General features: G+C 24.4%; 2 protein-coding genes across 2 annotated transcripts in view; one reads left to right on the forward strand and one right to left on the reverse strand.

The window, feature by feature from the left end:
• Positions 1-25,319, reverse strand: part of LOC145835515 (large ribosomal subunit protein eL33-like) — a 199,087-nt gene that overhangs the window by 23,925 nt on the left and 149,843 nt on the right. The gene's annotated exons all lie outside the window — the stretch shown is intronic.
• LOC145835456 (protein YIF1B-like) lies at positions 14,697-24,073 on the forward strand. Its single transcript, XM_082943051.1, has 9 exons — positions 14,697-14,799; positions 15,129-15,168; positions 15,745-15,891; positions 16,228-16,316; positions 17,818-17,922; positions 18,332-18,468; positions 19,087-19,242; positions 20,648-20,741; positions 23,144-24,073. The coding sequence occupies exons 2-9, from the start codon at positions 15,150-15,152 to the stop codon at positions 23,273-23,275; spliced, it is 879 nt and encodes a 292-aa protein (XP_082799177.1). The 5' UTR covers positions 14,697-14,799; positions 15,129-15,149; the 3' UTR covers positions 23,276-24,073.

Consider the following 25,319-nt stretch of genomic DNA (forward strand, 5'->3'; position numbering starts at 1 on the left):
GGCATTTACCTTCCACTGAGCATGAAGTTTTAATTTTACAATTGCAAGTTATTTCATTTTTCTTCTGGTTTTTACTTTTTTCTATGATTTTTAAATTTTATTTGGTGATCTCAGATTTAAAGTTAGGCATACCTGAATAACTTATTTTTATTGTGTTCCTGTTGACAATTTTATTGAAAGGTTCATTTTTAGGGAAATGCTTGTCTACTAATTTTAGAAATTCTTTGGTTTTCAATATCGAGCTAAAAGGAGGGTTGTAATAGATCACTTGCTTTTTTTTTTCTTTTTATACCTGCCATGCCATCATTTTGAGTATTTAAAGACATTATTGAAGACACTGCTTTTTAATGCCTTCTCATATGGTTCCTTATATTTATTATACATGGTTTTGTTTTTTGATAAAGCAGATAATCTGTCTTGTATCATATTAGATAGTTCTCTTTTGATGTTTGGCGGGTGGTTAGAGTTCATATTTATGTATTTTTCTTTTGTGTTGGATTTTCTGTGGGAATGATATAAATCATTCTGTAAATCAAGTGATACATCCAGGAAGTCTATCTTGCTGCTATCCAATTTGATATTAATTTTTAAATTTTGTTCAGAAAAAACTGCTCTAATATTATTTCTATGTTACTTTTTAATCATTTTTATTTATTAAAAGTCCATTATCGCGATACAAACCAAAGTTTTCTTTAGATAAAAATTAACTCAGGTTATTCAATAAGAATAAACCGATTAACTTGCAAACTCTGTACAATGGTAACTTCTCATTTAGATGTCAAAGAGGTCTTCTTTTGCACTCTTTTTGATCCAAACTTTGTTATGTATAAGAACTCTCTTGCAGGAGTGTAGTATAATTTCTATGTCTGAGTTGGTTATTTTCGTGTATTTCTTTGCAAATTCAATAGATTTTAGTAACAGAATTTTCGACATACTTGGGTAGAATTCTTCTATATCAAACTTTATAAACGTGTAACAGTTCTTGTTGTTAATTTTATTAAACCATTTTATTACGTTGTCAGTACTTTTCCATTGTTTTAATTTAGTTTTTTATTTTATTTTAGGAATTATTTCATTTAATATATTTTTACTAATTATTCCAATACTTGATTGGAATGATTCAGAAGTCTGCATTTTAGATTATATTGAACATTTTCCTTATTGTCTTTCGAAAAAATGAATGCGTTGTTATCAGTGAACTTTCTAATTTTTCCTTTGAATTCATTTTTTGCACTGATTTCTGTTGTTTCATTGTTTATGTTGTTTATTTGAATTTATTCATACGTCATAAATTAAACTTATTTTTTAAACTCTTTTACTAACTATTTTTTTTCAAATTCATTTAACATTTACCACTTGACAATGAAACTTGTACGGTTTTGAAAACGTTTGCTAAATAAAATGTAAAATAAAAATGAGTAATATTCATATACTAAGTTGCAAATGGTACATAAATTCTAAATATTGTTTTCAGATTTAAAAAAAAATCTACAATTTTATTTCTAAGAGTATTGAAGAGCTAGCTGTAAGGCTAAATTTTTCTTTAAATAAGCTATGTATATCAATAAAAACCAAGTTCTTGAACAAAACTGTTATAGAAATTGTAAAAAATTGAAACCAAATCAATTCAACCTCATTTAAAATTTGAAAAAGTATGCATGGTAGTCAAATGTTTTCGGCAAATTTTCTTCAGGTTTTTAAAATTACACGTTTATGGTCTATTTTAGTTAAAAATTAAGTTTAAGGTAAAAAAATAGATTAAATAGTATAACAACATTGCAAAGATACCTTAAAGCTTCTTTAAATGTATTTTTTAATAAAAGAAATTAGTTATGATGACAAAAAAGTTTATCTATACAACAGATTTTTTGTGTCAATTCGAAACTTTACTACTTTATATGTAAAAGTTGTTTAAAACTCCAGGTTTTTTAGTGATTCTTGTTCAAAATTACAGGTTTTTTAGTTGTTTTGTTCAATATTCCAGGGTTTTTTCAAATTTTCTAAAATTCCAGGTTTTTCGCGGTGATTTTAGCCTGAATTGTCAAATTCCAGGATTTTCCAGGATTTTGGAAACCCTGATTATGTTATTAGCTTTAAAAAAAAACTTTAAAATATCCTGAATTTAAGAAAAAAAAACTCCTGAGTTTTTCTGGGTTGCCCTGAGTAATCCTGGGACTTTTACTAATTTCAAAATATACTGAGTTGTCCTGAATGTGTGGCAACCATGTATTATTTAGTCAAAAAGTCAACAAATAAAAAACTCAAAATTAAGGAAAACCATTGTGTTTAAATTGTTTCATTCAGATAAACTATCTACAGCTATAACTAATTTTAATGATTTTTATTTATTTAATACTCAGATTTTTATTTGTCTTCTCTTATTAAATATATTATAAGTTACTGTACAGATGATGTTTTTACAAAACTCAAAAAAAAAAAGAAGATATTGTTTTACTATAAGTATATAGAAAATAAGTTTAAGAGTAAATTCTCATTTTAGTATTAATATAAAGTAACTTTTTTGAATTTTTTGTACTTACTTATAGAAGGATCTTTTCTTAGTTTAATTAATGTCTACACTCTAAAGCAGGGTTTTACGAACTAATAAAATAAATTATGAATAAAATAATATATATTCTATTAGAACATATAAAAATATATTTGACCCAGAATTTGAAAAAAATAAGTTATGAAGTTTTTTTTATAAAAGTTAAATTAAAGTCAAAATCTGTGAAGGCTACTGGTTACGAACTACCAAATGAAGAAATGTATTTATTGTTAACTTAAAAAGATAAAAAATAAAAATATTAAGTTGTTAATATTATAAACCTTACATCAATAAAATTGTTTGAATTTTGTTAAATGGTATTTGACTAACATAAATTATACAAACAAGACATTTAAAAAATTAAGTTTAGGTATTATATAAATACTAATTAAAATAAAATTGATTGGTATAACTTGAAAGAGTTTTCCTAGAAAGATGCATGACTTTTTTTACTGTGCACAAAAAAGTTTTGTGAGGAGTTAAAATGATTCCTAATAAGTATATACTAGAGATAGTGCATGATTATCTCATAGAGGGAGCACAGCAATTAATGCTACGTCGATGTTATTGTATTTTATACTAAAACATGTACTTATTTAAATCTGCAAAAAAAGTTTAAAAGGGTAAATCAAGTTATGAGATATTATAATAACTGTATATAAGGCAGTCTATGTTGCTCAGTGCCCCTACTTTTATTTTTAGTGTGCAATTATAAATGTGGGAAATACTCAGTGTACTTTTCTAGGTCAAACTTTTTTCTTGTTAATATAAATTATATATTTCTAACTTATTCCATAAATAAGATTATTTTATAGTAATACATTTTTGAGAATTTAACTTTGTGAGCTTGTTAAGAAACATTGTTAAAATATAAAAAGGAAGATTGATTCTGTATTTTAATTGGCTTTTTAGCTGTGTTTTGATTAAAGTAGTTAGCAGAATGTTAAACTTCAGATTTAGTTTTTGATGACAAACTAAGTTTTTTATTCTTAGTAGAAAATTTAAGGTTATTTTTTCAAACTACTGATAGCATAATGTAATGCTACTTTATATGTGTTTTTCAACACATAAAATTCTAAATAATTTATTTTATTTGTGTGTTTCTTATCTATTTTAAAATTGGTTAATTAACACGATAAATGCTTTAAAATTCCAGGTCTTTCCATAATATTTTAGCTTAAATTTCAGCATTTTAGTTTAATGGTCCCTGCTTTAGTGAAAAATTAAGTTTAAAAATTAAAATGTTGTTAATAATATGTAAATAATAAAAAGGTACTTTTTTGCTCACAATATTGGTAATTACCTATTTGGTTTCTTAAAGTATTACTTTTGTCTAATTTTTTTGTAGATAAATGGTTGCCATTGATCAAAGTCATTATTGTAAGGCCTGATAGTATAAAAAATATTAACACTGAGATAAAAAAAAAATTATAAAACACATTTTAATGAGCAATAAAGTACCTTTTTATTATTTACATATTATTAACAACATTTTAATTTTTAAACTTAATTTTTCACTAAAGCAGTGACCATTAAACTAAAATGCTGAAATTTAAGCTTATTTATTCTTTTTTATCTCAGTGTTAATATTTTTATAAGTTTTTTATTTTTTATACATTCTACACTTTTCATTATATTACAAATAAAAATGTTTAAAAACTCAAAGTTTTGATATTCAATAGGTTCAAAACTCCAGGCGTTTTTGATTAGTATCAAATTTCAGTTTTTTTTAGCTAAAATTTTCAAATTCCAGGTATAATGGCGACTTTGTACAAAAAGAAATGTATAACTGGAGTATTATTACATAAAATAGCTATATATAGGAAAACACCAAGAGATTCCCCCTCCTCCCCCCAAAAAAAAAAGAAACACATATATATTATAAAAGTACTTTACTCTAGTAACTGATAAAATATTTTAATTTTTTTTAAATATTTTACCTAACTTTAAGTCAGAATATGTAACTAATGAGGAATTAATCCAGTTAATCTGTTAGACAGTAGCAAAGTGTAGGTAGACCCTGTCAAGTGTACAGTAGAAGAAAATTTACACCTTATACATACAATACATCCATTTTAACCTTTTGATAGGATGGAAATAAAATATACCAACAAAGAAATCCTAAATATTGTGTTGTACAGCAAGTTGGTTCTTTGCTGATAACAATACATTTTAAGGACTTCTGCAAGCACAACCTAAAACATTTAAATGTCAGCATTGATAAGTAGGAGGCTTGTTTTTTTTTGTTTATATGTCAACCACTGGGTACAGATCTTGCAAAGTTCAAACCAAATATTTTCTATGTCTTCATTAAGACCTTTATACTATCAGGCCTTACAATAATGACTTTGATCAATGGCAACCATTTATCTACAAAAAAATTAGACAAAAGTAATACTTTAAGAAACCAAATAGGTAATTACCAATATTGTTGCACCAGTATAAAATGAAATTATATTATATTTGGTGTCTTTTTTCACTATAATTTTAGGGTAAAAAATAATATTTTATACTTGGTATGTTTAATCTGAAAAGATACTTTGTTTTAAACAAGCTATATAAATACATAGTAAGAATTAATTTGTTTATTATAGACTAAAATATTTAATTGAATTTATTTTACAATAAATGTTTTTTATATATTGAAATAATGGAATTATTATATTGATATCATCACTTTATATTGTAAAATAAAAGCAATTAAATATTTAATTTTTATTAGTTTATGACAAATAAGTTTGATTTTAAAATGTATATATAAAATATTAATTCTAGCCGAAATTATGGTTAAAAAACATATCAAATATAATACAATTTCAGCTTGATATTGGTGCAACATCATTCTAGGTAATTACCACCAAGTTAGACAAAAAATTAAGAATAAGTTATATTTGTTTATGATTATTTTTTATTTATTATTTTGAATAAGTGTCAGCCATGATTTTAAATCTTGCAATGTTTAACACAGTTTTTAAAGCAACCATTGGGACGACTATGCCATTTGGCCAAATTTGGTTATTACTTAGTTGTATCACTGTGATTGTATTTGTTTACTATGATTGATTAATGTATTTCATACACTAATAACTTTTTGAGCACAATACACATGGATGATTTCGGTGACACAGTTCTATCTTATTATTGTAATCAAGTTAATCTAAAATTATTTTAAATTTAAGATGGTTTTTAAAATTAATCTGCATCATTATTCTTTTCTGATGTTATTGTATACTAGTAGTGGTAGAACCCCTGTTTACAAACTTTTATGACAAAAGTAGTAGTTATGGTTAAGTGAGAGTAGCAAATCATACTCAACCATGGTTTAGTTTTATCTTTAGCCAGTTTGCTTTATCTTCACTTGCTTCACTTAGCTTCCTATAGAACTTGAAGCTGCACAAAATACTATAAAAATAAAATCATTTTCACAAAAAATTTTTATTATTAACTAACATTTAAAAATTTTAATGCCTACCTGCAGAATGACAAGATACAATATTTGTAAAAAAATAGGAGCTGTAAACTTTTTTGTTGTTACTTATTGGTAAAGTAAGACTTTAGATTTTATTTATAAAAATATTTAACATACTTAAGTAAATTTTTTCGATGAATAAGAAAATGATTATAGTCTTTTCAGATAAAACATCAAACTTATACTATATGAATGCAAATAAATACAAGAAGCTAATGAAAAATAGCATAACTAGCGAATATTCAATTGACAACGAAAATACCATTAATGACATTAACAACGAAGCAGCACAAATCCTAAGTAAACAAATGAGCTTAAAGAACAAAAAAGTTCCAAAATATGAAGTCAATGAAGCATTCCTTTCTATCAAAGACCATAAAGCGAACTTTCCACACGATATCAACTGTAGAATAATTAATTCATCTAAAACCCACTTAGGCAAACTGTCAAGAACCATCCTACAAAAACATATAACAACCATAAGAAAAAAATCCATGCTTAGCCAATGGAAAAACTCTGGAGAAGTGATAGATTGGTTCGAAAAAATCAACAACAAAAACCACAAATGCTTCGTTAATTTTGACATTAAGAACTTCTACCCAACTATTAAAAGAAAGCACTTAATAGATGCAATCAACTTTTCCAACTCTTATTCAAGGTTCACAGAGTTTGAGATAGAGACAATTTTGCACACATGCAAATCAGTAATGTTTTACGATAATAATATGTGGAAAAAAACCAACTCCAATGACAACTTCGATGTGCCTATGGGATCAATTCACGGCGCCGAAATATGTGACCTTGTAGGTTTATACCTATTACACCATTTGTCTACGATTATAAACATTGAGTCAATTGGACTCTACAGAGATGATGGACTTGCCGTTATCAATCAAACAAATAAGAGTAATATTTGCAAAATAAAAAACAAAATTACAAAAAAACTAGCAGACATAGGATTCGACATTACAATTAGCGCAGGTGAAACCTCCACCAACTTCTTAGACATACATTTAAACCTCCTAACTGATGATTATTGCCCATATGTAAAGCCAAACGCAAAGACCATCTATATTGACAAAGATTCTAACCATCCTAGAACAATTAAGAAAAATATCCCAAAAATGATCGAAAATAGAATTTCAAAACTAACAAAAAGCAAAGAATCATTTGATAACGCGAAACAAATCTACCAAAACGCTTTAAGCAAAAGCAACTTCCATCATAAGCTCGAATATAATCCAACAATTAATAACAACAAAGCAAAAAACAGAAAAAGAAAATGTATATTTTACAACCCACCTTTCTGTGAATCAGTGAAAACCAAATTCGGAAACCTCTTTTTAAAACTGCTTGACAAGCACTTCCCACAATCAACAGAATTACACAAAATCTTCAATAGAAGTTCCACCAAGATATCATACTGTTGTTCCCCAAACATTAAAGCACTAATAAGTGGACATAATAAGAAACTGCTAGAAAAACCACAAATAGAACCGAAGCTATGCAACTGCAGAAACAGAGAGCAATGTCCAGTAATGAATAAATGTAAATTAGAAAATGAAATATACGAAGCAATTGTCTCATCTGAGAAAAATAAGAGAATGTCATATATTGGATCCACCCGAAGAGCATTCAAAAATAGATTGTACGAACATAGAGTATCATTTCCAAAACCCAACAAGAAAAAACCCGCCAACTGTACACAACTCGCCAACTACATGTGGAAATTATATGAAAAAGGCGAGAAACCCACTATTGAATGGAAAATTCTCCGACAGACAAAAAGCAGATTTAAACCAAACTTCATGTGCTCGATATGTAACCTTGAAAGACTGTTTATAGCAAATGCTAACCAGAGAAAAATCCTTAATAAAAGAAATGAACTAGTCACGCAATGCCCTCATTACCCTAAGGAATACTTTTAGTTTATTTTTTATCGCATTAACTTAGTTTATTTAGTTTATTTCATTCTATTTAATTATATTGTTACATTGTATTTATGTTTGTATTGTGTAAAGATTTTGTTTTAAAGTTACAACATTCCCGTAAAAAGACCATTTCTGTTTTCTAAAAATCCCCTACAAATCTTAGTATTTACATTTTTTCAAAATCCTAATATATTAAATGCTTAGTAAATAAATTTTCAAAATATATAAAATCTTTAGTTAATAAATTATTTAAACTAAACTTACCTATATTTCATTTTAATTTAACTTAACTTTAAAATTTAACTTTTGTAAATTACATATTATTTAAAACTCATATTTCAAATGTAAATATTATTTTCATTTTTATGTGTGTATTTTTATTTTCCAATTCATCGCCCTGTATACTTTTGTTTTCAGCTTTTTTTAGCGTCTGATGAACTGCTCTGCAGGGAAACGGCGTAACGCAATAAAAGTTTAACAATAAGTTTATATACTTAAGTAAATTGATAATATTTGAGTTTAATGTACACAAAAAAATTCAAACAAACAACTTGTTTGCTTTATATTTGTATCAATGCATTTAAACCTACAAAAACTTGACATTTTATCTTAAATTTAATTAATTCAGCTAACTTTACTTTGGTAAAGAAAAAAAATGTGATTAAATACTTTTTTTTTATAAAATAAGAACAAAGTTACTTACAGTATTTAAAATCTTCTTTGTATAGTATAACCAATTATATTTGTTATATTATATTCATGTTTGAAATAAGTTTTAAAGTCTAAAGAAAAAGCTGTTTATGACTTATAGTAACAAATTTTTACTTAAAATTAAGTTAAATGATTTTTTAACTTTGTGTTAACTTAAAATAGTTAAAAAGAGTAATAAAACTTTTTTAATAGTAAACTTGGTTTTATGAGTAGCTTAACTACGCTAAAGTTTGTAAATATTTATGTGAATAATTTTGATTTGATGATTTAACGTTGTTTTTTCATGACTTTTAAACATTAAAAGCTTTAAAAATAAATTAATCTTTAAATGCCTTAGAGGTATTGAAAACATATAAAAAACTACAGGTTTTATAAATGTTATGCTTAAGTAAGAGCTACGAGTAAAATACATTTCATTGAAATAAAGTTTTACTTTAATCTTTTTTATTCACTGAAAAAACAAAGAAGTTAAGAAATATTGAATTTGAACCTCTTAATTGGTAGTACGAAAGCATGCTTTTAGCGATAATTGATTCATTAGTTGTGTTTATAAAACCCAAATTAGTCTTTGCTCTTAGCCACCAAGTGACCATCATTCAACCAAAACAATACAATGAAACGTAGCTAATGGATTGAAATTAATACATTAAGTGATTGAAAAATTTAAGATTTGTAGACTTTGAAGACCATAAATTAGTTTTACTAAAAATAATTGTTATTTTAAATGGTATTTTATAGTCTACAACAAGCACAATGTAAAGGAAACACAAAGTAAAAAAAAAATATACAATATGTAAGCTAATCTATCTGCTTTTTAACAAAAAACTATATCAGTTTTAAGTAGATACACAACTTTTTGGGAACAATTGAGGTCAAATAGTGATTAAAAACTATATTTTTGGTAATGTTACTGCACACATGTATATCAAATTCCTAACACTACAAACCAATAGAGTGAAATTTTCATCAACCTCTGAAGCAAATTAGTCCATTTTAAACTATGTAAATTTAAATTTAGTTCTTTAGAACTATTGTCAAAAACACTAATAAAAAGTAGTAAACTAGTAAAAGTTAGGTATTTAAATTAAGTATTCACTTGTAAAAATAAAAATAGAATTTTAGACTTGATACAAAACTTGTCAAAATATCCATCTATAATCTATATAAACCAGTAAAAAAGCAAGTTTTAAAATTCTATTTCAGCACTTCTTTAAAAATTTTAGATTTAATGTACTTAAAGTATTCTTTAGTTTGTTTAATATTTTTTACAATTTTTCACTTTTTAGTTTTACAACAACTTTTTAAAAAATGTGTATACTTTTAAACTAAAAAATCAAACAACTTCTAAAAATTTTGAAAAATATGTTTTGTTTAAACAAATATTTGAACAATACTTTTTTATCTTAAATAAAATTAAAACTATAATTAAAAACCAAACGGCAGTTTAATTAAACTGAAAAAAAAAACAATAAAAAAAGCAAACATTGTTTTAAGTGTTAAAATAGAGTTTTTCAATATGTAATTTCACTAGTTGCTCAGACAGGTATTTTAAACAAGCTAGTTGAGTTATCACTAAATAAATAAAACACTCCCAATGTTTTTTAAACATTTTGATATAATTCACTGCTTTTATTTAGTAATGTACTGCAGGTCACCAAAATCAAAAACAAAGTTTTTCAGTTAAAACCAACAAAAAATAAAAAAACTAATGACTGATAAAGGAGAATAATGCTACAAGGGTTGCCAAAAAAACCTAGAAGCCTTGAAATACCTTAACTTGATAATATAGCCAAAACAAAGCTGTAAAACCTTGAATTTTGTACAAAAATAACTTGAAAACTAGAAAAATCTAAAAGTGTTGTTAGAAAATACATTTAAAATAGCATTAGAGTACCTTTGAATTTTTTTATATGACTTAAGAACTCAAATTTAATTTCATAATAAAAACGAAGAGAAAACCTGGAAAATATTTTCAAAAAACCTTTGACATCCCTGAATACAAGTAAAATAGTAATCAATGCAAAAACAATTATAAAACTATGTATAATACAAACAAAACAAGTAGTGTCATTTAACAAAATAAAAACCCTTATAATCAAATTCATTTTGTGTACATAATTCTAAATTGTTTAAAAAATTGAAATAGCTTAAAGTCTAATTAGGTTATTTAAGTTACTACAATGGTTGATAACTTTAAATCTAGTTAGCTTATAATAGTTATTAGCACAATCGATATTAGTAATCAAATGCTCCTCTAAAGATGATTCTTTTGCAGAATTGGTAACTCCTTTTGTATTATTGTAAGTCTTTTCCATTGTAAAATTTAAATTAACTAGAATGATGTTGCACCAATATCAAACTGAAACTATGTTCATATTGACTGAATTTAGGCTCCAAATCTAAACCCTAATTTTAGAATGTGCTTATACCAAAATAAATACATCGATAAAATACACACTTTATGAAGTACACATCCGCTTGATGTAGCACTAAATTTTCAATAACACATTTATCTCTTGAATATAAATAATTATTTAAAGCGTTTTAATTATTAAAAAACAAAAAAAGTTTTTATATCAAATATGTAAGGTAGGCAATAACATTTTATTTACTACAAGGATTAAACTAATGCACGCAAACTTATTTTTTATATTTAATGGTGTTTTTAGGAATTTTACTAAATACTAAACAACTTTAAGTTATAGTCTATAACTATTACAGATTAAATAAAGACAAGCTTTTTAGAGCAAAGATAGATAAAATTCTGATGACTTTTCAACTACTTTTGACATTTTATCTACATGCAAAAGTTTAGCGTGGCTATTAAATAAATTATTTTCACTATGAAAGTTTGTATTTATTTTAAACTAAGTTACAATACTAAGATAAAGTTTGTGACTTGATAACTTACAAAGTATGTCTTACTATTTACATAAAATTTATCTATCTAACACTTAACAAAACATTGGCAAAAGTCTACAGAACCAAAGCCTGGGTTTTCATATACCGTGAGACAAGCTCAAGTTTACAACAAAACCAGTCTCAGTCTACCAAAAGCTTGTGGTCTGATTATGAAATTGGAATGATGAAACCTTGTAAATCTAACACTTAAGTAAATATACTTAAAGAACTAAAATAAACTTAATTTCTTTATTAACCTTTTTAATAATGAAAAAAAGTCGGCTTCATCTGTTTTAAACATAATAAATTATATTTTTAGAAATACTAAGATAAGTGCACTTACATTTTATATATTAATATGTCAATTATTTATTTTTGAACTAAATTATGTTCAATTAAGATTAAACAATATATATAAGGCAAATAAATGTTACAGTGATGTTAATTTTTTTATTAATTTAATTTTCATTTTAAAACAAGCTTCAACGGGAAGAATTTCAACTCTTGGTAAAAAATAGATACTGCATATACTTGTAAATACAATAAAAAAAGACAATTCAAGTTTTTTTATGTTAAATAAAGCACAAATATTCTGCTTGCAAAAAATTATAACCAGTAAAAAACAATATAATAAATTTATCTTGTATTACTTACCATAAATAATCAAAAATTGGTTTAGTTTTAAAGGAAATCGGATTAATTACCCTACATTTTTGTTATGTTTTAATTATTTAAATTTTTTGATAATATTTCTTATTGTCAATAAAATTTTTAACTTATTTATCAAGTAGACTTTTTTTACGCATACAAATAACTAAGATAAGTTAATCATGTATTGATTTTATTTCTGTTATCTCTGCTAATGTCATAAAACAAAGAATATAATTTCCTATTTTTCTTTTTAATTACTTCTTTACACGTGTTATTTCTTTTTACAATTAAAACGATAGAAATTTGAAAAGCATTAATCCATGTATTTATTAATTAAAAATCTTGATCTTAATTTAAAAAGCTCATGATATTAGTTAGTGATATTTTTCCATAATAAAACTTTTTCTAAAGAAAAGTTGTTTATTTTAGTTGTTTAAGTTTATTTGCTTAAGTGTAAGATATTATTATTGTTTATTGAACGACAAAAAGAAAGCACTCAAAATATTTGGTCCTAGGACCTGGTGCATGAAAAAACCTTTGGTTATTGAGTAGCACACCACGGATACCTTTTAACATTTCCAGGACCATAAAATTAGTAAGTTTTATGCAGATAAATATACTTTCTGTAAATAATAAGGTATATTTGTTAAGTTATCAAAGTTACAAACTTGGTTTTATTATTGTAGCTTTAGTTTAAAATAAATAAAACTTTTATAGTAGAATGTTTTTATTTGTGTCACAATGAAGTTTTGTGAAGATGAAATGTCAACCGTAGTTGAAAGGTCAGCAGAAGTTACAGTATTCTATCTTTGCCTAAAAAGCTTGTCTTTATTTGATATGTAAATAATTATAGTTTTAAGTAATTAATAAATTCCTAAAAACACCAATAACTATAAAAAATAAGTTTGTGTGCATTATTTTAATCCTTGTAGTAAATAAAATTTCATTGCATACCTTACTTATATAATATAAAAGTTTATATTTAAAAAAATAAAATTAAAACTTTATTGATAAATATTTGAATATAATAGATAAATTTACTATTAAAATTTAGTGATACCTTAAGCGGATGCATACTTCATAAAGTGCGTATTTTATATTTATTTTGCTATCATCACATTCTAAAATTAGGGTTTAGTTTAGATTTAGAGCCTAAATTGAATCAATATGAATATAGTTTCAGTTTGATATAGGTGGGACATCATCCTAATTAGTTACCAAATTTAATACTCACTTAGGTATAAGTTCTTTTGCCTTTATTTTGAGGTGTCTGTAGATCTGCCCAACATAACTTCTTTCACAGAAGCAATTTAATCTGTATACCATACAGCTTTAAATAAAAAAAAAAAGACTAGATTGCTTCAGAAGTTGATAAATTTTTCAACTCTACTGATTGATACAATAATGTAGTACAAAAATAGCTTCCTAAATTTAAGTGAATTCATTCAAAGAATATGATATCAGAACAAAATTTTTTTTTGCCAATCTAAAATTTTAGGTTACCTTATTAGCTTTTTTTTGTGACATAATAATTATTTAATTCAAGTTTTTTATTAAAAAAAAATACCTAAAAAAAGGTGAACAAGCCTAAAAATGTTTTTTCTTAGCAACCAAGTTTTCTTCAAACTTAGTTTTAGCTATTATATTATATGCTTAAGAAAAATATTTCGTCTAGGAATAAGTTAGGCCATGTTTTGTAAAATTATTTTAAAACAGTATCTCTCAATATAAAGTTAAAATTTCCTTGAATTTTTAAATTAAAGATTAATTCAAAAAAAATATTGAAAGTTTTTGAGTTCAAACAACTTATCTTACTTTTCATAAACCCTATACTCTATCTAAAAAAATATTAAAAATAGTTATATATGTAAGTATTTTAGGTTTTTTTGTGTACTTGAATAAAGTTTTAGTTTTAAGGTAAACTTTTGCAATATTTTTTACTTAAAAAAAAATTGTTCCCTTCTCCACTTACCAAGCTACATAAGTACTTATACAAAAAAAGTTTTGAAAACAAGAATTTCAGTTATATCCAAGCATTTATAATTTTGGTTAGGTTTTTTAGTCACTAAAATAGAAATGGCTGCTTGTCAGCCCACTGGTCTTTTCAGTCTAATCAAATTATTAAAAAAAGTCAAGTTAATTGAAATTTTGTCGAAGTGCTGAATAAGTAGCTATACATGTTTTTTTTAATGGTTGAAAAACATCATTCTCATTCTTTTCTCTACAAAGATAAATTAGTTTTACTTAAGTTTGTCATTATGTAGAAACACTCTACCTACTAAAACTTTTTTCAAACTATACATACAAGGGTACAAAGTTGAAGAGTTCAATAGGTTCTTTATGGAAGGACCCAATTAAATGGTTGAAAACAGACTATTTTATTAAAAATCTATTTTCCTCTAGAGTATATACACAATCACTCTCAAAATTTCTCTGTCTAACCTTAGGCCTTAATTAAGTTTAATTTTAAACAATATTTTTTAGGAAAAAAAATAGTGAAAAAAAAAAAAAAAAAATTTTTTAATTTTTTTGTTATATTGTTACAATGTGTTTTTTTTTAACGCAGGGATCATTTCTTAAAACTTGAGGTCAGTTGCTTAAAAGTGTAAAAGAAACTAGTACTTTTTAAAGTTGAGAGAAATCTTGCAATGAAAAATTTCTTTTTCATATATTGGTATCCAAAACTTTTTACACAACTGATTATATCTCTAAAGTTTATTAAAACTTTCAAATTCTATGAAACATATATTATAGTATAATATTGAATCTTTCATTTAAAAGTTAATGTTAATTAAAAAAATGAATGGCACCTCTATGGCCTTAAGTTAATTTAGTTTTACATAACTTTTTTTTCTAGTCCTTACTTAACCAGAAAGTATTTACTGTATATAGTTTTTAAATTAACTGTATTTTACAGATTGTAGAATTAAAATAGAATATGGACAGTTATCATCAAAGTAAGTGAAATTTCTTACTCAGTAAAAAATGTAATATTGAAAATAGATCTAAAACTAAACTTCTATTAAAATAAATAAATAAGTTCTTTTACTTAGAACTATAAAATAAGTTGTGAGCCTCAACAAACATAGTGATTAAGAATAATATCTCAAATATAGAAAAACAATGATTTCACAAACTACTAAAAATGTTAAACAAATCATTGTATATAAATTTACTTATTTTCTTGATCCATGTAATAAAGTAATTGAATTTGTTTGAAAAAGTCAATTTAGTTTTTTAAATAATGTATAGTATAGCATCTCAAAGTGTCTAAAGTATATTCTAGTTTTTATGTATTTCTATAACTCAGATGACTTCAAAGTCATTCTTAATGTTATTCACTTTTCTTTTACTTATGCTTTTATATGAACTATTAACATTTGCATACAAATGTGTTAATTAAATACTAAAGCAATTCAATAATTTAATCTAACAATAATTCAAAAATAAGCAAATAAATAAAATTCATGAGTTAATTCAATTCTCTACATCTAATCAAAGTTGAAATTTGATTATTATCTTTAATTTCACAGATGTCCAGTCCAGACAACGTGGTGGTCAGCAACAAGGTGACCATTTGTATGAAGACACAAGTAATCAAAACTTTGGAGGGGGTTATCCACAACAACAACAAATGCAGCCTCAACAAGGTTATATGCAGCCATCACAATTAATTCCAGGTTAAATTAGTTACATATTAGTTCTTTTTAGATCTTAAAATCACTAAGATCTTATGTTTAATAATTTGTTTATTATTTATATAGACTAAAATAAGATTGATAATAAGACTAAGTTCTTTATTAGGTTTTATTTCCAATTATTTTAAAAGTAAAACATTTATAAGCATGTGAAGATCCTAAGTACTAACCAGTTTTAAATAAATTAACTCTGATCATGTTTTAATTTTTTAAGATATTTATTGCTGGCTAATCTTTCTCTGTTTACTAATACATTAAATAAAAAATAATTCAATAATGTTACACAATGTTGTATTTTTAATGTTTGTTGTTTTTTAGGCGCATTAATGAATGAGCCAATGGCAAACATGGCACTTCAGTATGGATCTTCAATAGCTGATCAGGGTAAAGAAGTCTTACAAAAAAATGTTTGTTAACTGTTTATAACACTACAATACTTTTAAAATCATAAGTCTAACAAAGTCTGGAATCTTTAATTTCTTGTAGATTTTTAATAATGTAGAGAACATCATTAATATTTTGTTTATTTTGGTTATACAAAAAAGTAATAAATAATCAATTTAGAACATAAGGTACTGTTAAAGTAAAATAAAATTTAAGAAATTTATTTGCTTGGCCTTTTTTGAAAACAATTTGGAACTTCAGTTAAAATGAAATTTAGACTGACTAAACTGAAATTTTATTAAAGAGTAAGTGCATTTAAAATGAAAATAATGGATTAAGTTTATTTAATATTTTTAGCTGCATTTTTTTTTTGTTTAAGTGGTTCTATTAGCTATTTAGTAGCCATTGAAAATTAGAAATAAATTATATCAGTATTTTTTAATCTATTTAAAAATTGTGCTAACTTTGTTACTGTATATAAGGTTTTGTTTAAACTTTTGATGTTTATATATACTCAAACTAGAGCTGGTAAATTAAAAAAAAGTTTTAAATTAGTAAAGATAAATAAATATTTTTACATTTAAATATGTATTTTGCTACATCTTTTGCATATTATTAAAATGTAATAATATGGAATTGAAGACCATACACATTCTTGCTTTATCTAGTTTCTAAGCAAATGAAACATAAGTTTATTGTACATGTACAATTACTTAAAAAAAATATTTTGTCAGAGTGATAATATTCAAAGCAGTTTATATAGTTAAATTTTAATCTTGACAAAAGCTTTTGTTTATGTCATTTCAATTTTTTTTGTGTGATATATTTTACATATTCACTAGCTTAATTTGTATTTTTTTAGGTATAACTTCTGTCTTATATTAATTAAATACATTTTTAATTGTTTCTTACAGGCTTTTAAAATATTGTGTAGCAAAAAGTTATTAGAATCATTATAAAAGCATTTATTTGTTAATAGCATATTAAAAGTATTTAATACAATCTACTGTGCACAGCTTTTTAAAAGTTATAGAACTACTAAAGTTAAAAACTTTTTAAAAATAGGATACTAAAAGTAGAAAAAAAAAAGCTTTATGGTGTTTAAACTTATGTAACAGCATATGGTATTAGTTTAAATTTCGATATTTGTTAATATAATACCAGAAAACAAAGTTTAGTATTAAGATAATTTTTATTTAATATAAAAATTATTTGAAGTATATAGGGATGGTATATAAAGAACATGATAGCAAAATTGTTTATGTTAAAATATTTTGCTATTGAGTTTGTTTTCTTTATTATATTGCAATGTTTTCTGTTTTGTCTAGAATACTATTATATTTTTTTTGTAGTTTAGTATTTAAGAAGATTAATAGATTTTGAGGAAAATACTATAATAGACCAAAGAATTTTTCAAAAAATTTTTTTATTCAAAGTTAACATATTTATTATATTTAAAATCTAGCTTTTATAATGTTTTTTTTGTTAAACACAAAATCAAATGTTTAAACATTATCAATGTAGATGGAAAAGTACATTTCTACATCTACAATGAAGTACTATTTTGCTGTTGACACCAAATACGTTACTAAAAAAATCATGCTACTTCTATGGCCATTTTCGCATCAGGTTAGATTTATCGACTTACTAAAAACAAAACTTTTGATAAGCTTAATATAGCAAAACTAAATACTGTCAAATCGTTGTTTTTGTTTAGTCTTGAACAATTTTGAAAATGAAATTTAAGCAGAAGTTTTTATTATAAAATAAATTGTAAATCTTACCACCTGCTTTTAAGAATCATCTGTCATATCCAGTTGTTTAATTTAGTCACCAAAAAAGTGCTTACTGTACAATGAATTAGATTTTAAAAAAATTTAACTTCGTTTTATATTAAAGATTTTTAGTTAGTAAACATTAAAAATTCTTCTTAAATCTTTAGTTGGAAGAAATATCCTTTAAAAGTTGAGATCTTTTATTAGTTTTTGAAAAATCGAAATATATAATAATTCAAATAAGATAAATACAACAACTATAGGATTGGAGCACCCAATACGAGCAGCACCAGCCTGTAGCGCCCAGGTTTGATATAAACGCAGCAGACTTGTACATTCCAGTTATGGCTTTTGTCACTTTCATACTTATGAATGGACTTGCACTCGGAATGAATAATAGGTGGGTTGGTTATGATTATAAAGGAAAGATTTTTTATTTTCTATATGTAAAATATGTATTGACTTATGATAATTTAACTTAAATCAGTTTTTGCAAGTTAAGTTGAGTTTTATAAATTTGAATAAAATATCTCTTTTAATTTTATGAGCACTTTTATATGCGATGTATAAAGATTTCAACACTTTTTTAGTGCAAGTAGTTTTTTTGTTGTAGCTGATTATCACTTAAAATTGACAGCTAAACTTATTCTCCGGCACAGTTAGCTTCTTTTTAAAAACTAAATGTAAATAGTTTTTTAACTTTTGAAATTACTTATTATCTAACTATTTCAAAAATTATTTTGGTAATTTTGAGAAATAATTCTTAGACTTAAGAAATGTTATGAACAGCAAGATAAAATTTCAGGTTTTTAATTTTTATTATTAATTAATACCTGATAAAATTATTATATAAAAATACTGTTTTTATGTTAGGAGTAACCATTACTGCAAAACGATATTAAGTATATAAAAAAAGGATAGTAAGTCCCTGTGTTAAAAAAAGTCAAGGCATAAAACTAACTTAAAAATAACATAAATACAGTTTGCACACTTGAAACTAACTACATTATGTCTTCAGTTTCACTCCAGAGGAACTGGGAGTGCGCGCATACAACATGATGTTCTGGTTCATTATTGAGTTGATTGTCACCAAATTGTCGTTGTATCTTGTCAGCGCAAAGTCCGATCTCACTGTGTTCGACCACGTGTCGTATGCAGGCTACAAATATGTCGGGTCAGTTTCAACCTTTAACGCTTGGTAAACTTGATAATTTAAATTTTAGCTGCTAGAATTGTTAACATGTATTACAAAATAAACTGTGAAAAATAGATACCTGTTTACTTGCTTTGTACCGACACATTTCTTCAAAAAATAATTGGGTTCATCATTTAATACTTCTCTTTTACTTTTGGATTATATCTTGACTTAAATTTGTAGATATACTGTTTTATTAATATATGAAAAGTTTGCCTACATACACATACTAAAATTATATAGTTAAAAATTCTTTTTTTTTTAAATCTCTATAAACAATTGTTTAACCTTTAATTGTAAATGTAGTTGAAAATTTAAGCAATGTTTTGTAGAATGAATAATAAAGTTTTTACTCAACGTGTACAACATAGCTGTTTTATATAAAAATTGTTTTTATATATTATTATATTACTTCTGTATGATTATCATTATTGTTTGTACTATAATTTTTTGGAAACTTTTTATGCTGATTCATTTTTTGTAAATACTTTCTTAAATAAAGTAACAAATTACTAGGTAATAAAAGGATTTAAAAAACTCCTGAAGTACCAATAATGTTGTGTTTTGATTTTTGAATTATTTTTTTATGCATTTAATGATAACTAAGCCTTTAAACATAATTTAAAACCTATGTATAAAGGTTTCTTTAACTATAACTATAACTACACATTTCGAACTTGGGCTCAACATTTGATGTCTTTTTAAAAATTGATAAACATAAATTTTATTTTGCCAATATAAGCTAATAAATGTAAGATTTTTTTTGTGGTGTTTTACAAATTAAAGTTAACTTTAAGTAAACAAAAGAAACTTTTGAATCACTATTTTTAATGTTTTTGAAGTTAAAAAAAAAAAAAAGATTTAAGCTTTTCATATATGCTATTTATGCTAAAATAACTTGAATTTAGCGAGTTTAATTTGATCTATACAAGTCTTAGAATAAAAAACTAAAGCTAATAGTATAAACATATTAATAGTTTTATTATAAAGTGTTGGTCAATAGAACTTGACAAATAAAATTGGAGCGAAGTGTTTAATTGATTATATAATAAATTGCAGTTTTTTAGTTTTCCTGTATTCATTTTTATCTCTTTTTATCTTTTAAAAATATTTTATATAATCATCAGAAAAACTTAATAAACATATTTTGTTTTCAAACTAACTTCTAAACTAAAATTATCATATTTTGTTTGCTTTTTAGCAAAATGAATATACCATGAAGTAATAATATTAGTTATACATAATAAAAATTGTAATTATAAAATCATATTTTTTAATTATGGTATAAAAGTCAAAACATTATTTGTAAAGGATAACTAATAAATAAATAGTTAAAACTAGTTAAAAGTTCTTAAAGTTAATCAAATTTATACTTTTTTATTAGCATGAATCTAGTAATGGCTGCCGGATTATTTTTCAATCCAACTCTCTACTTGATCATGCTGTTGTATTCAAGCTTAACAGTCGGATATTTCCTTGTTAGTTATCTTGTTATTATACGTTAGCAGTTATGTGTTAGCAAATTTTATTTGAAAAAATTGAAAATTGATTTGATAAAAAAAAAGTTAGAGCAATCTAAAGATAAAATTTAAAAGCTATAAATACATTAAATACTATATTACAATATATATTACAATTACAATACTATAAATAGCTAATATTTATTTTTAGTAGTTGTTAAAATAAAAACGTCATACATTTAATTGTATTTGGTTATATTTATGTTTTTATTATTCAATGTATTACAATCTTATTGTATTATAGTATCATTTTACGATGTTACACTCAGGTTGGCCACTAAGCCTGGAATTCTGGAAAAATCTAGAATTTGAAAATTAGGCTAAAAAAACGTGGAATCTGACAAATTTTGAAAATACCTGGAATTTTGAACAATTTTTATATGTTAAGTAGTAAAATTTTGGATTGACACGAGAAATCTATCATATAGAAAAAATTTGGTCATTATCAAACATTTTCATTGTTAAAAAAAAACATTTAAATTAGCTTGACAGTATTTTTTCAATGTTTTTATACTATTCAACATATTTTTTTAACTTAAGCTTAACTTTAAACTAAAAATAGACTCAATAAACATGTACTTTCAAAAACCTGGAAAAAAATCCGAAAACCTGGAAGAAGTTTCTCATAAACCAGTGGCCATCCTGTATACTATTCATTATCAAATACATAATCATATAACAGTTTTATAGGCAATTAGTGTTACTTATTGCCATGGTTTGCACAAGTTATGTGATAAAACTTTTTGAAACAGTTTTACTGAAACATGATAATTGTTATAAATACTTAAAGTTCATTTAATAAGAATTATCAGTACTTAGGAGTCAAAGACTTACCGTTTAAGATATAAATTTCCAACCCGTGGCCTCTTATCGACTGAGTTGTTAAAATTTAATTTAAACACTATTTAAACTTTATAACAATCACTAAGTTATTTTTAAATTGTCAGTTTTAATAAGATTTAAATAGTTGTGGTAACGTAAACAATTGTTATTCGCATTCTTTTGTTCTTTTTGAAAATTTTTAAAACTAAATTTAGGAAGATAATATTATTTGGTCCGCTTAAATAACAGTTTTTGAATAATGGCCTAAAAGATTTAAACTTTGGACATCCCTGGCTATAGTTATTATATTTGATATTTTCAACAAGCAGTAGTCCTGTAAGGTTGCTAAAAAGTTTTTAAATTAAAAACTCATAAATACAAGTAAAATCTCTACTAATTTGATATTTAACAATCTTTGAAAAAAATGCTGATAAGTTTTTTTGCAATTAACTTTTTTTTTCAAATTTTGTTATTTTAATTTCGGAAAATACAAATATTGTTTATTGTGAAATATTTTGTATTAGTATTTTGATATGGTAAGGATACTTACAAGTTAAACTATGAAAAAGTAACGATGAAGTGTGAATGATATAATCAATACACTAAAAATGATTTTTTTTGTGCTTTTGTTCTGTATGTTATAAAATAGTTTCAAATTCTTAATTCAGTTGCATTACTAGAAAATTAAGAAGTAAATTTATCAGAAGCCCATATAATGAAAATGAAAAAAATATGATTTTGTGTTTATTAAACACGAATTAGCAATACTACATTGTTATTTATTACTCTTAAATATAATTTTAATAGAAAATATTATTTCAAATAGTTAAATTTTATTACAAACTATAAAGTATTATGTATGTAACTTTCGTAATACATTTTACGTTGAAGTATGTTTAGTTAAAATTTATGTAAATCTGACCATATCTTGATATAATTTATTTATATAATAAAAAAAAGGAAATGTATTTTTTTAACAATTAGAAATTACTTAAAAATCTTCTTAAAAAAATTATATTTCATCTTTGTTGGTAAATTCTTACTTATATGATGTGGTGTAGTAAAACTAAAGTTTTAAGAATACAAAATTTAATTAAAAAAAAATTGTGCTCATGTTAATCTAAAGCTAAATCTCTAGATAGAAATATATAGCATGTTTATTTAAACAGTTAGCTATAATCTAGGTCATTGTAGATATACAAAGATACTTATCGCTTGGTTAATATATTGTGTTAAAACTTTGCTTCATAATTTTCCTGTATTTAAATTACTTTTATAGTTTAGTAATATATAGTTTTATATGTTATATTTATGTTTATTTTATTTATTTGATATAGCTTTATAAATACATAAAATATTTCAAAATTCAAATTAAACTTTACATTTAAAGTATTAGTTGTAGAAAAACGTAGCTGTAAATGTTTTAAAAAGTATGTGTCAAAACTTAAATGATTACTTATTGCAGATAACTTTAAACAAATTCATATTAAAAAAGTTAAACTTTAAACACAAAATGTAGTTGAATTATTTGTGAACAGTTGAAAACGTTGAAGCTGAAGATAGTCCAATTGTCCGGATCAACCGGATTGTACCTGATAGCAGCCATCGCAATCAGCCAGTCCTTCTTCTTATTCTGGCTCACCAAGAATGCTGTTTCCTTCTTTTCTTGATTCGAGCAGCGGGTAGGTGTCAGGTGCACACGGCCGTTTAATTAACTCTTGACGCTTTCACTCAAATTAAGTTAATTCCAAGTGTGAACTTTTACTATACTGATTCTTATATCCGATAAATGCATTTATATTTCCGGGTTAAAGAAATAATTGAAGGTAAATGCTTCTATTATTAAAAGAATACAAAGAAATATTTTAATTTTAATTCACCAATTGTAATCTCTGTATAAGGTAAGAGTTAAGATGACAGCCGTGCAAAATTGTAATCCGTTTTTGACATGAAGTGCCCTGGAGAAGCTTACTATTTGTTCTTTTAAAAGCTCAGCAACAACAGTTTAATTAAACTTCTAGTAAACAAGTTTGGTTATAGCTTATAGATTATAATTTTTAGAGTTTTTAAATACTGCTTTATCTATTCATGTGATAAAATGATAAAATCATTTGAATTAAAAATGTATGTGAAGAAATTAAGTTTTATTGTTTATACTTACTTAGTTTTTGTTTTTTATATTTAGTACTTTTATAAAATATAACTAATATTCTTTAAAGTCCTATCGTGTAATGTAAAAACTAATTAAAAATTGTTTGAATAATTGTTAGGAGATACTTTTATTTTAAAACTAATAGAACTATTTCTTCAATAACTAGAACAACCTGTTTATACAAAATAACCATTTAAAAAATAAACAAGTAATTTTTTGTTAATATAAAAATTAAGAAGTTTATATCAGTAGATTTTTTACTTGCCAAACCATCAACAATTTATACTTTTCTATAAATAGTTCTAAAAATAGTTTGATGAATTTCTAGAGAATGGTGTATCTTTTGGTGTCTGTTTTAAATTAAACAAAACTTGTTTTGAACTTTCTCTAACTTGTGTTTATTTTTGACTTTGTTATCGAAACTACTGCTTTTTAATTTACTACTAATAAGTTAGATTTGTTGAAATTATAGAAACTAAGTTAGTTATAGTCTTTGTATGTTTTTGTTAACTGAAAAATTTGTAACAATGCAATAAATTTTTATCCCTTTGACATTTTGTTAGAAGTCATTTTTATTATAGTTGTGTATATTTCTCAAACTACGATTTTCTAAAATAACTACTTTTATGTTTAATATATATTTTTAGTGTATTATAAACATTATAATCTTCAAGGTGTATTGATGTATTAAATATTGCAACTCTTTGTTGTCATCTTTGAGTCCAAATGGTTTCTTGTTTTTTAAGCAGAACCGTTACAAAGAAGTTCTTTAATCAAGCGGTTGTAATTTTATATTTTTTAGTTTTCTGGATAAAAGCGAATGAGTTGCATCATGTGTTATTTTACCTACCAACTTAATTTTTAGTTTACCAAAATTAAATAAAACATCTATATTTTAGACTAATAAAAAACCCTTGGTCCCACACCATTTGGATAACACACAATCGTTTAAAAAATCTTAACAATAAAAACCACAAAGCGTGGGAAAGGTATGACGCTCAAATCCTCAAGAAAGTGTTCATAAGCGCTACAACAAGAAATCAGACTAAAAATCAAAATATATCATCACTGCCTGCAGAGTGAACCCACAATCAGTTGTTGACAAAGTAAATTAAACTAGTATAATAATAAACACATTATTTTTAAATAACTATATTAATAAAAATTTTTATGCAATTAATTTACTGTAATAACTTGAATAAAAAGTTTTAAAATTATCTAAAGAAATTAAAGCTTCTGAAACATATATAGTTAAATTTAAATAAAATCTAAAACAAGTGAAAAAAAAAAACAAAAAACAGTAAAAATACCTTTAAGCGTACTAATAAACTTACACAAGTTAGTGATCTTTATAAACAAGACTAACTAAACATAATACTAAAATAAGCACACGACAAACACCAACTAAACACGGTTAGGCGACATCCACATACAACAAAAATCCCAGTTTTTCACAGATAATTAACATTCTAAATTTACTCAGTATAACAAGAACTTTTTGTAGCTGTGTTTGAATTCATCCTTTTACAAAATTTTAAGAATTTCTTGAACACTAGTCTACA

The sequence above is a fragment of the Thalia democratica genome, chromosome 5 (genome assembly GCF_965202585.1).
Source record: "Thalia democratica chromosome 5, ktThaDemo2.hap1.1, whole genome shotgun sequence".
Classification (NCBI taxonomy): Eukaryota; Metazoa; Chordata; class Thaliacea; order Salpida; family Salpidae; genus Thalia; species Thalia democratica.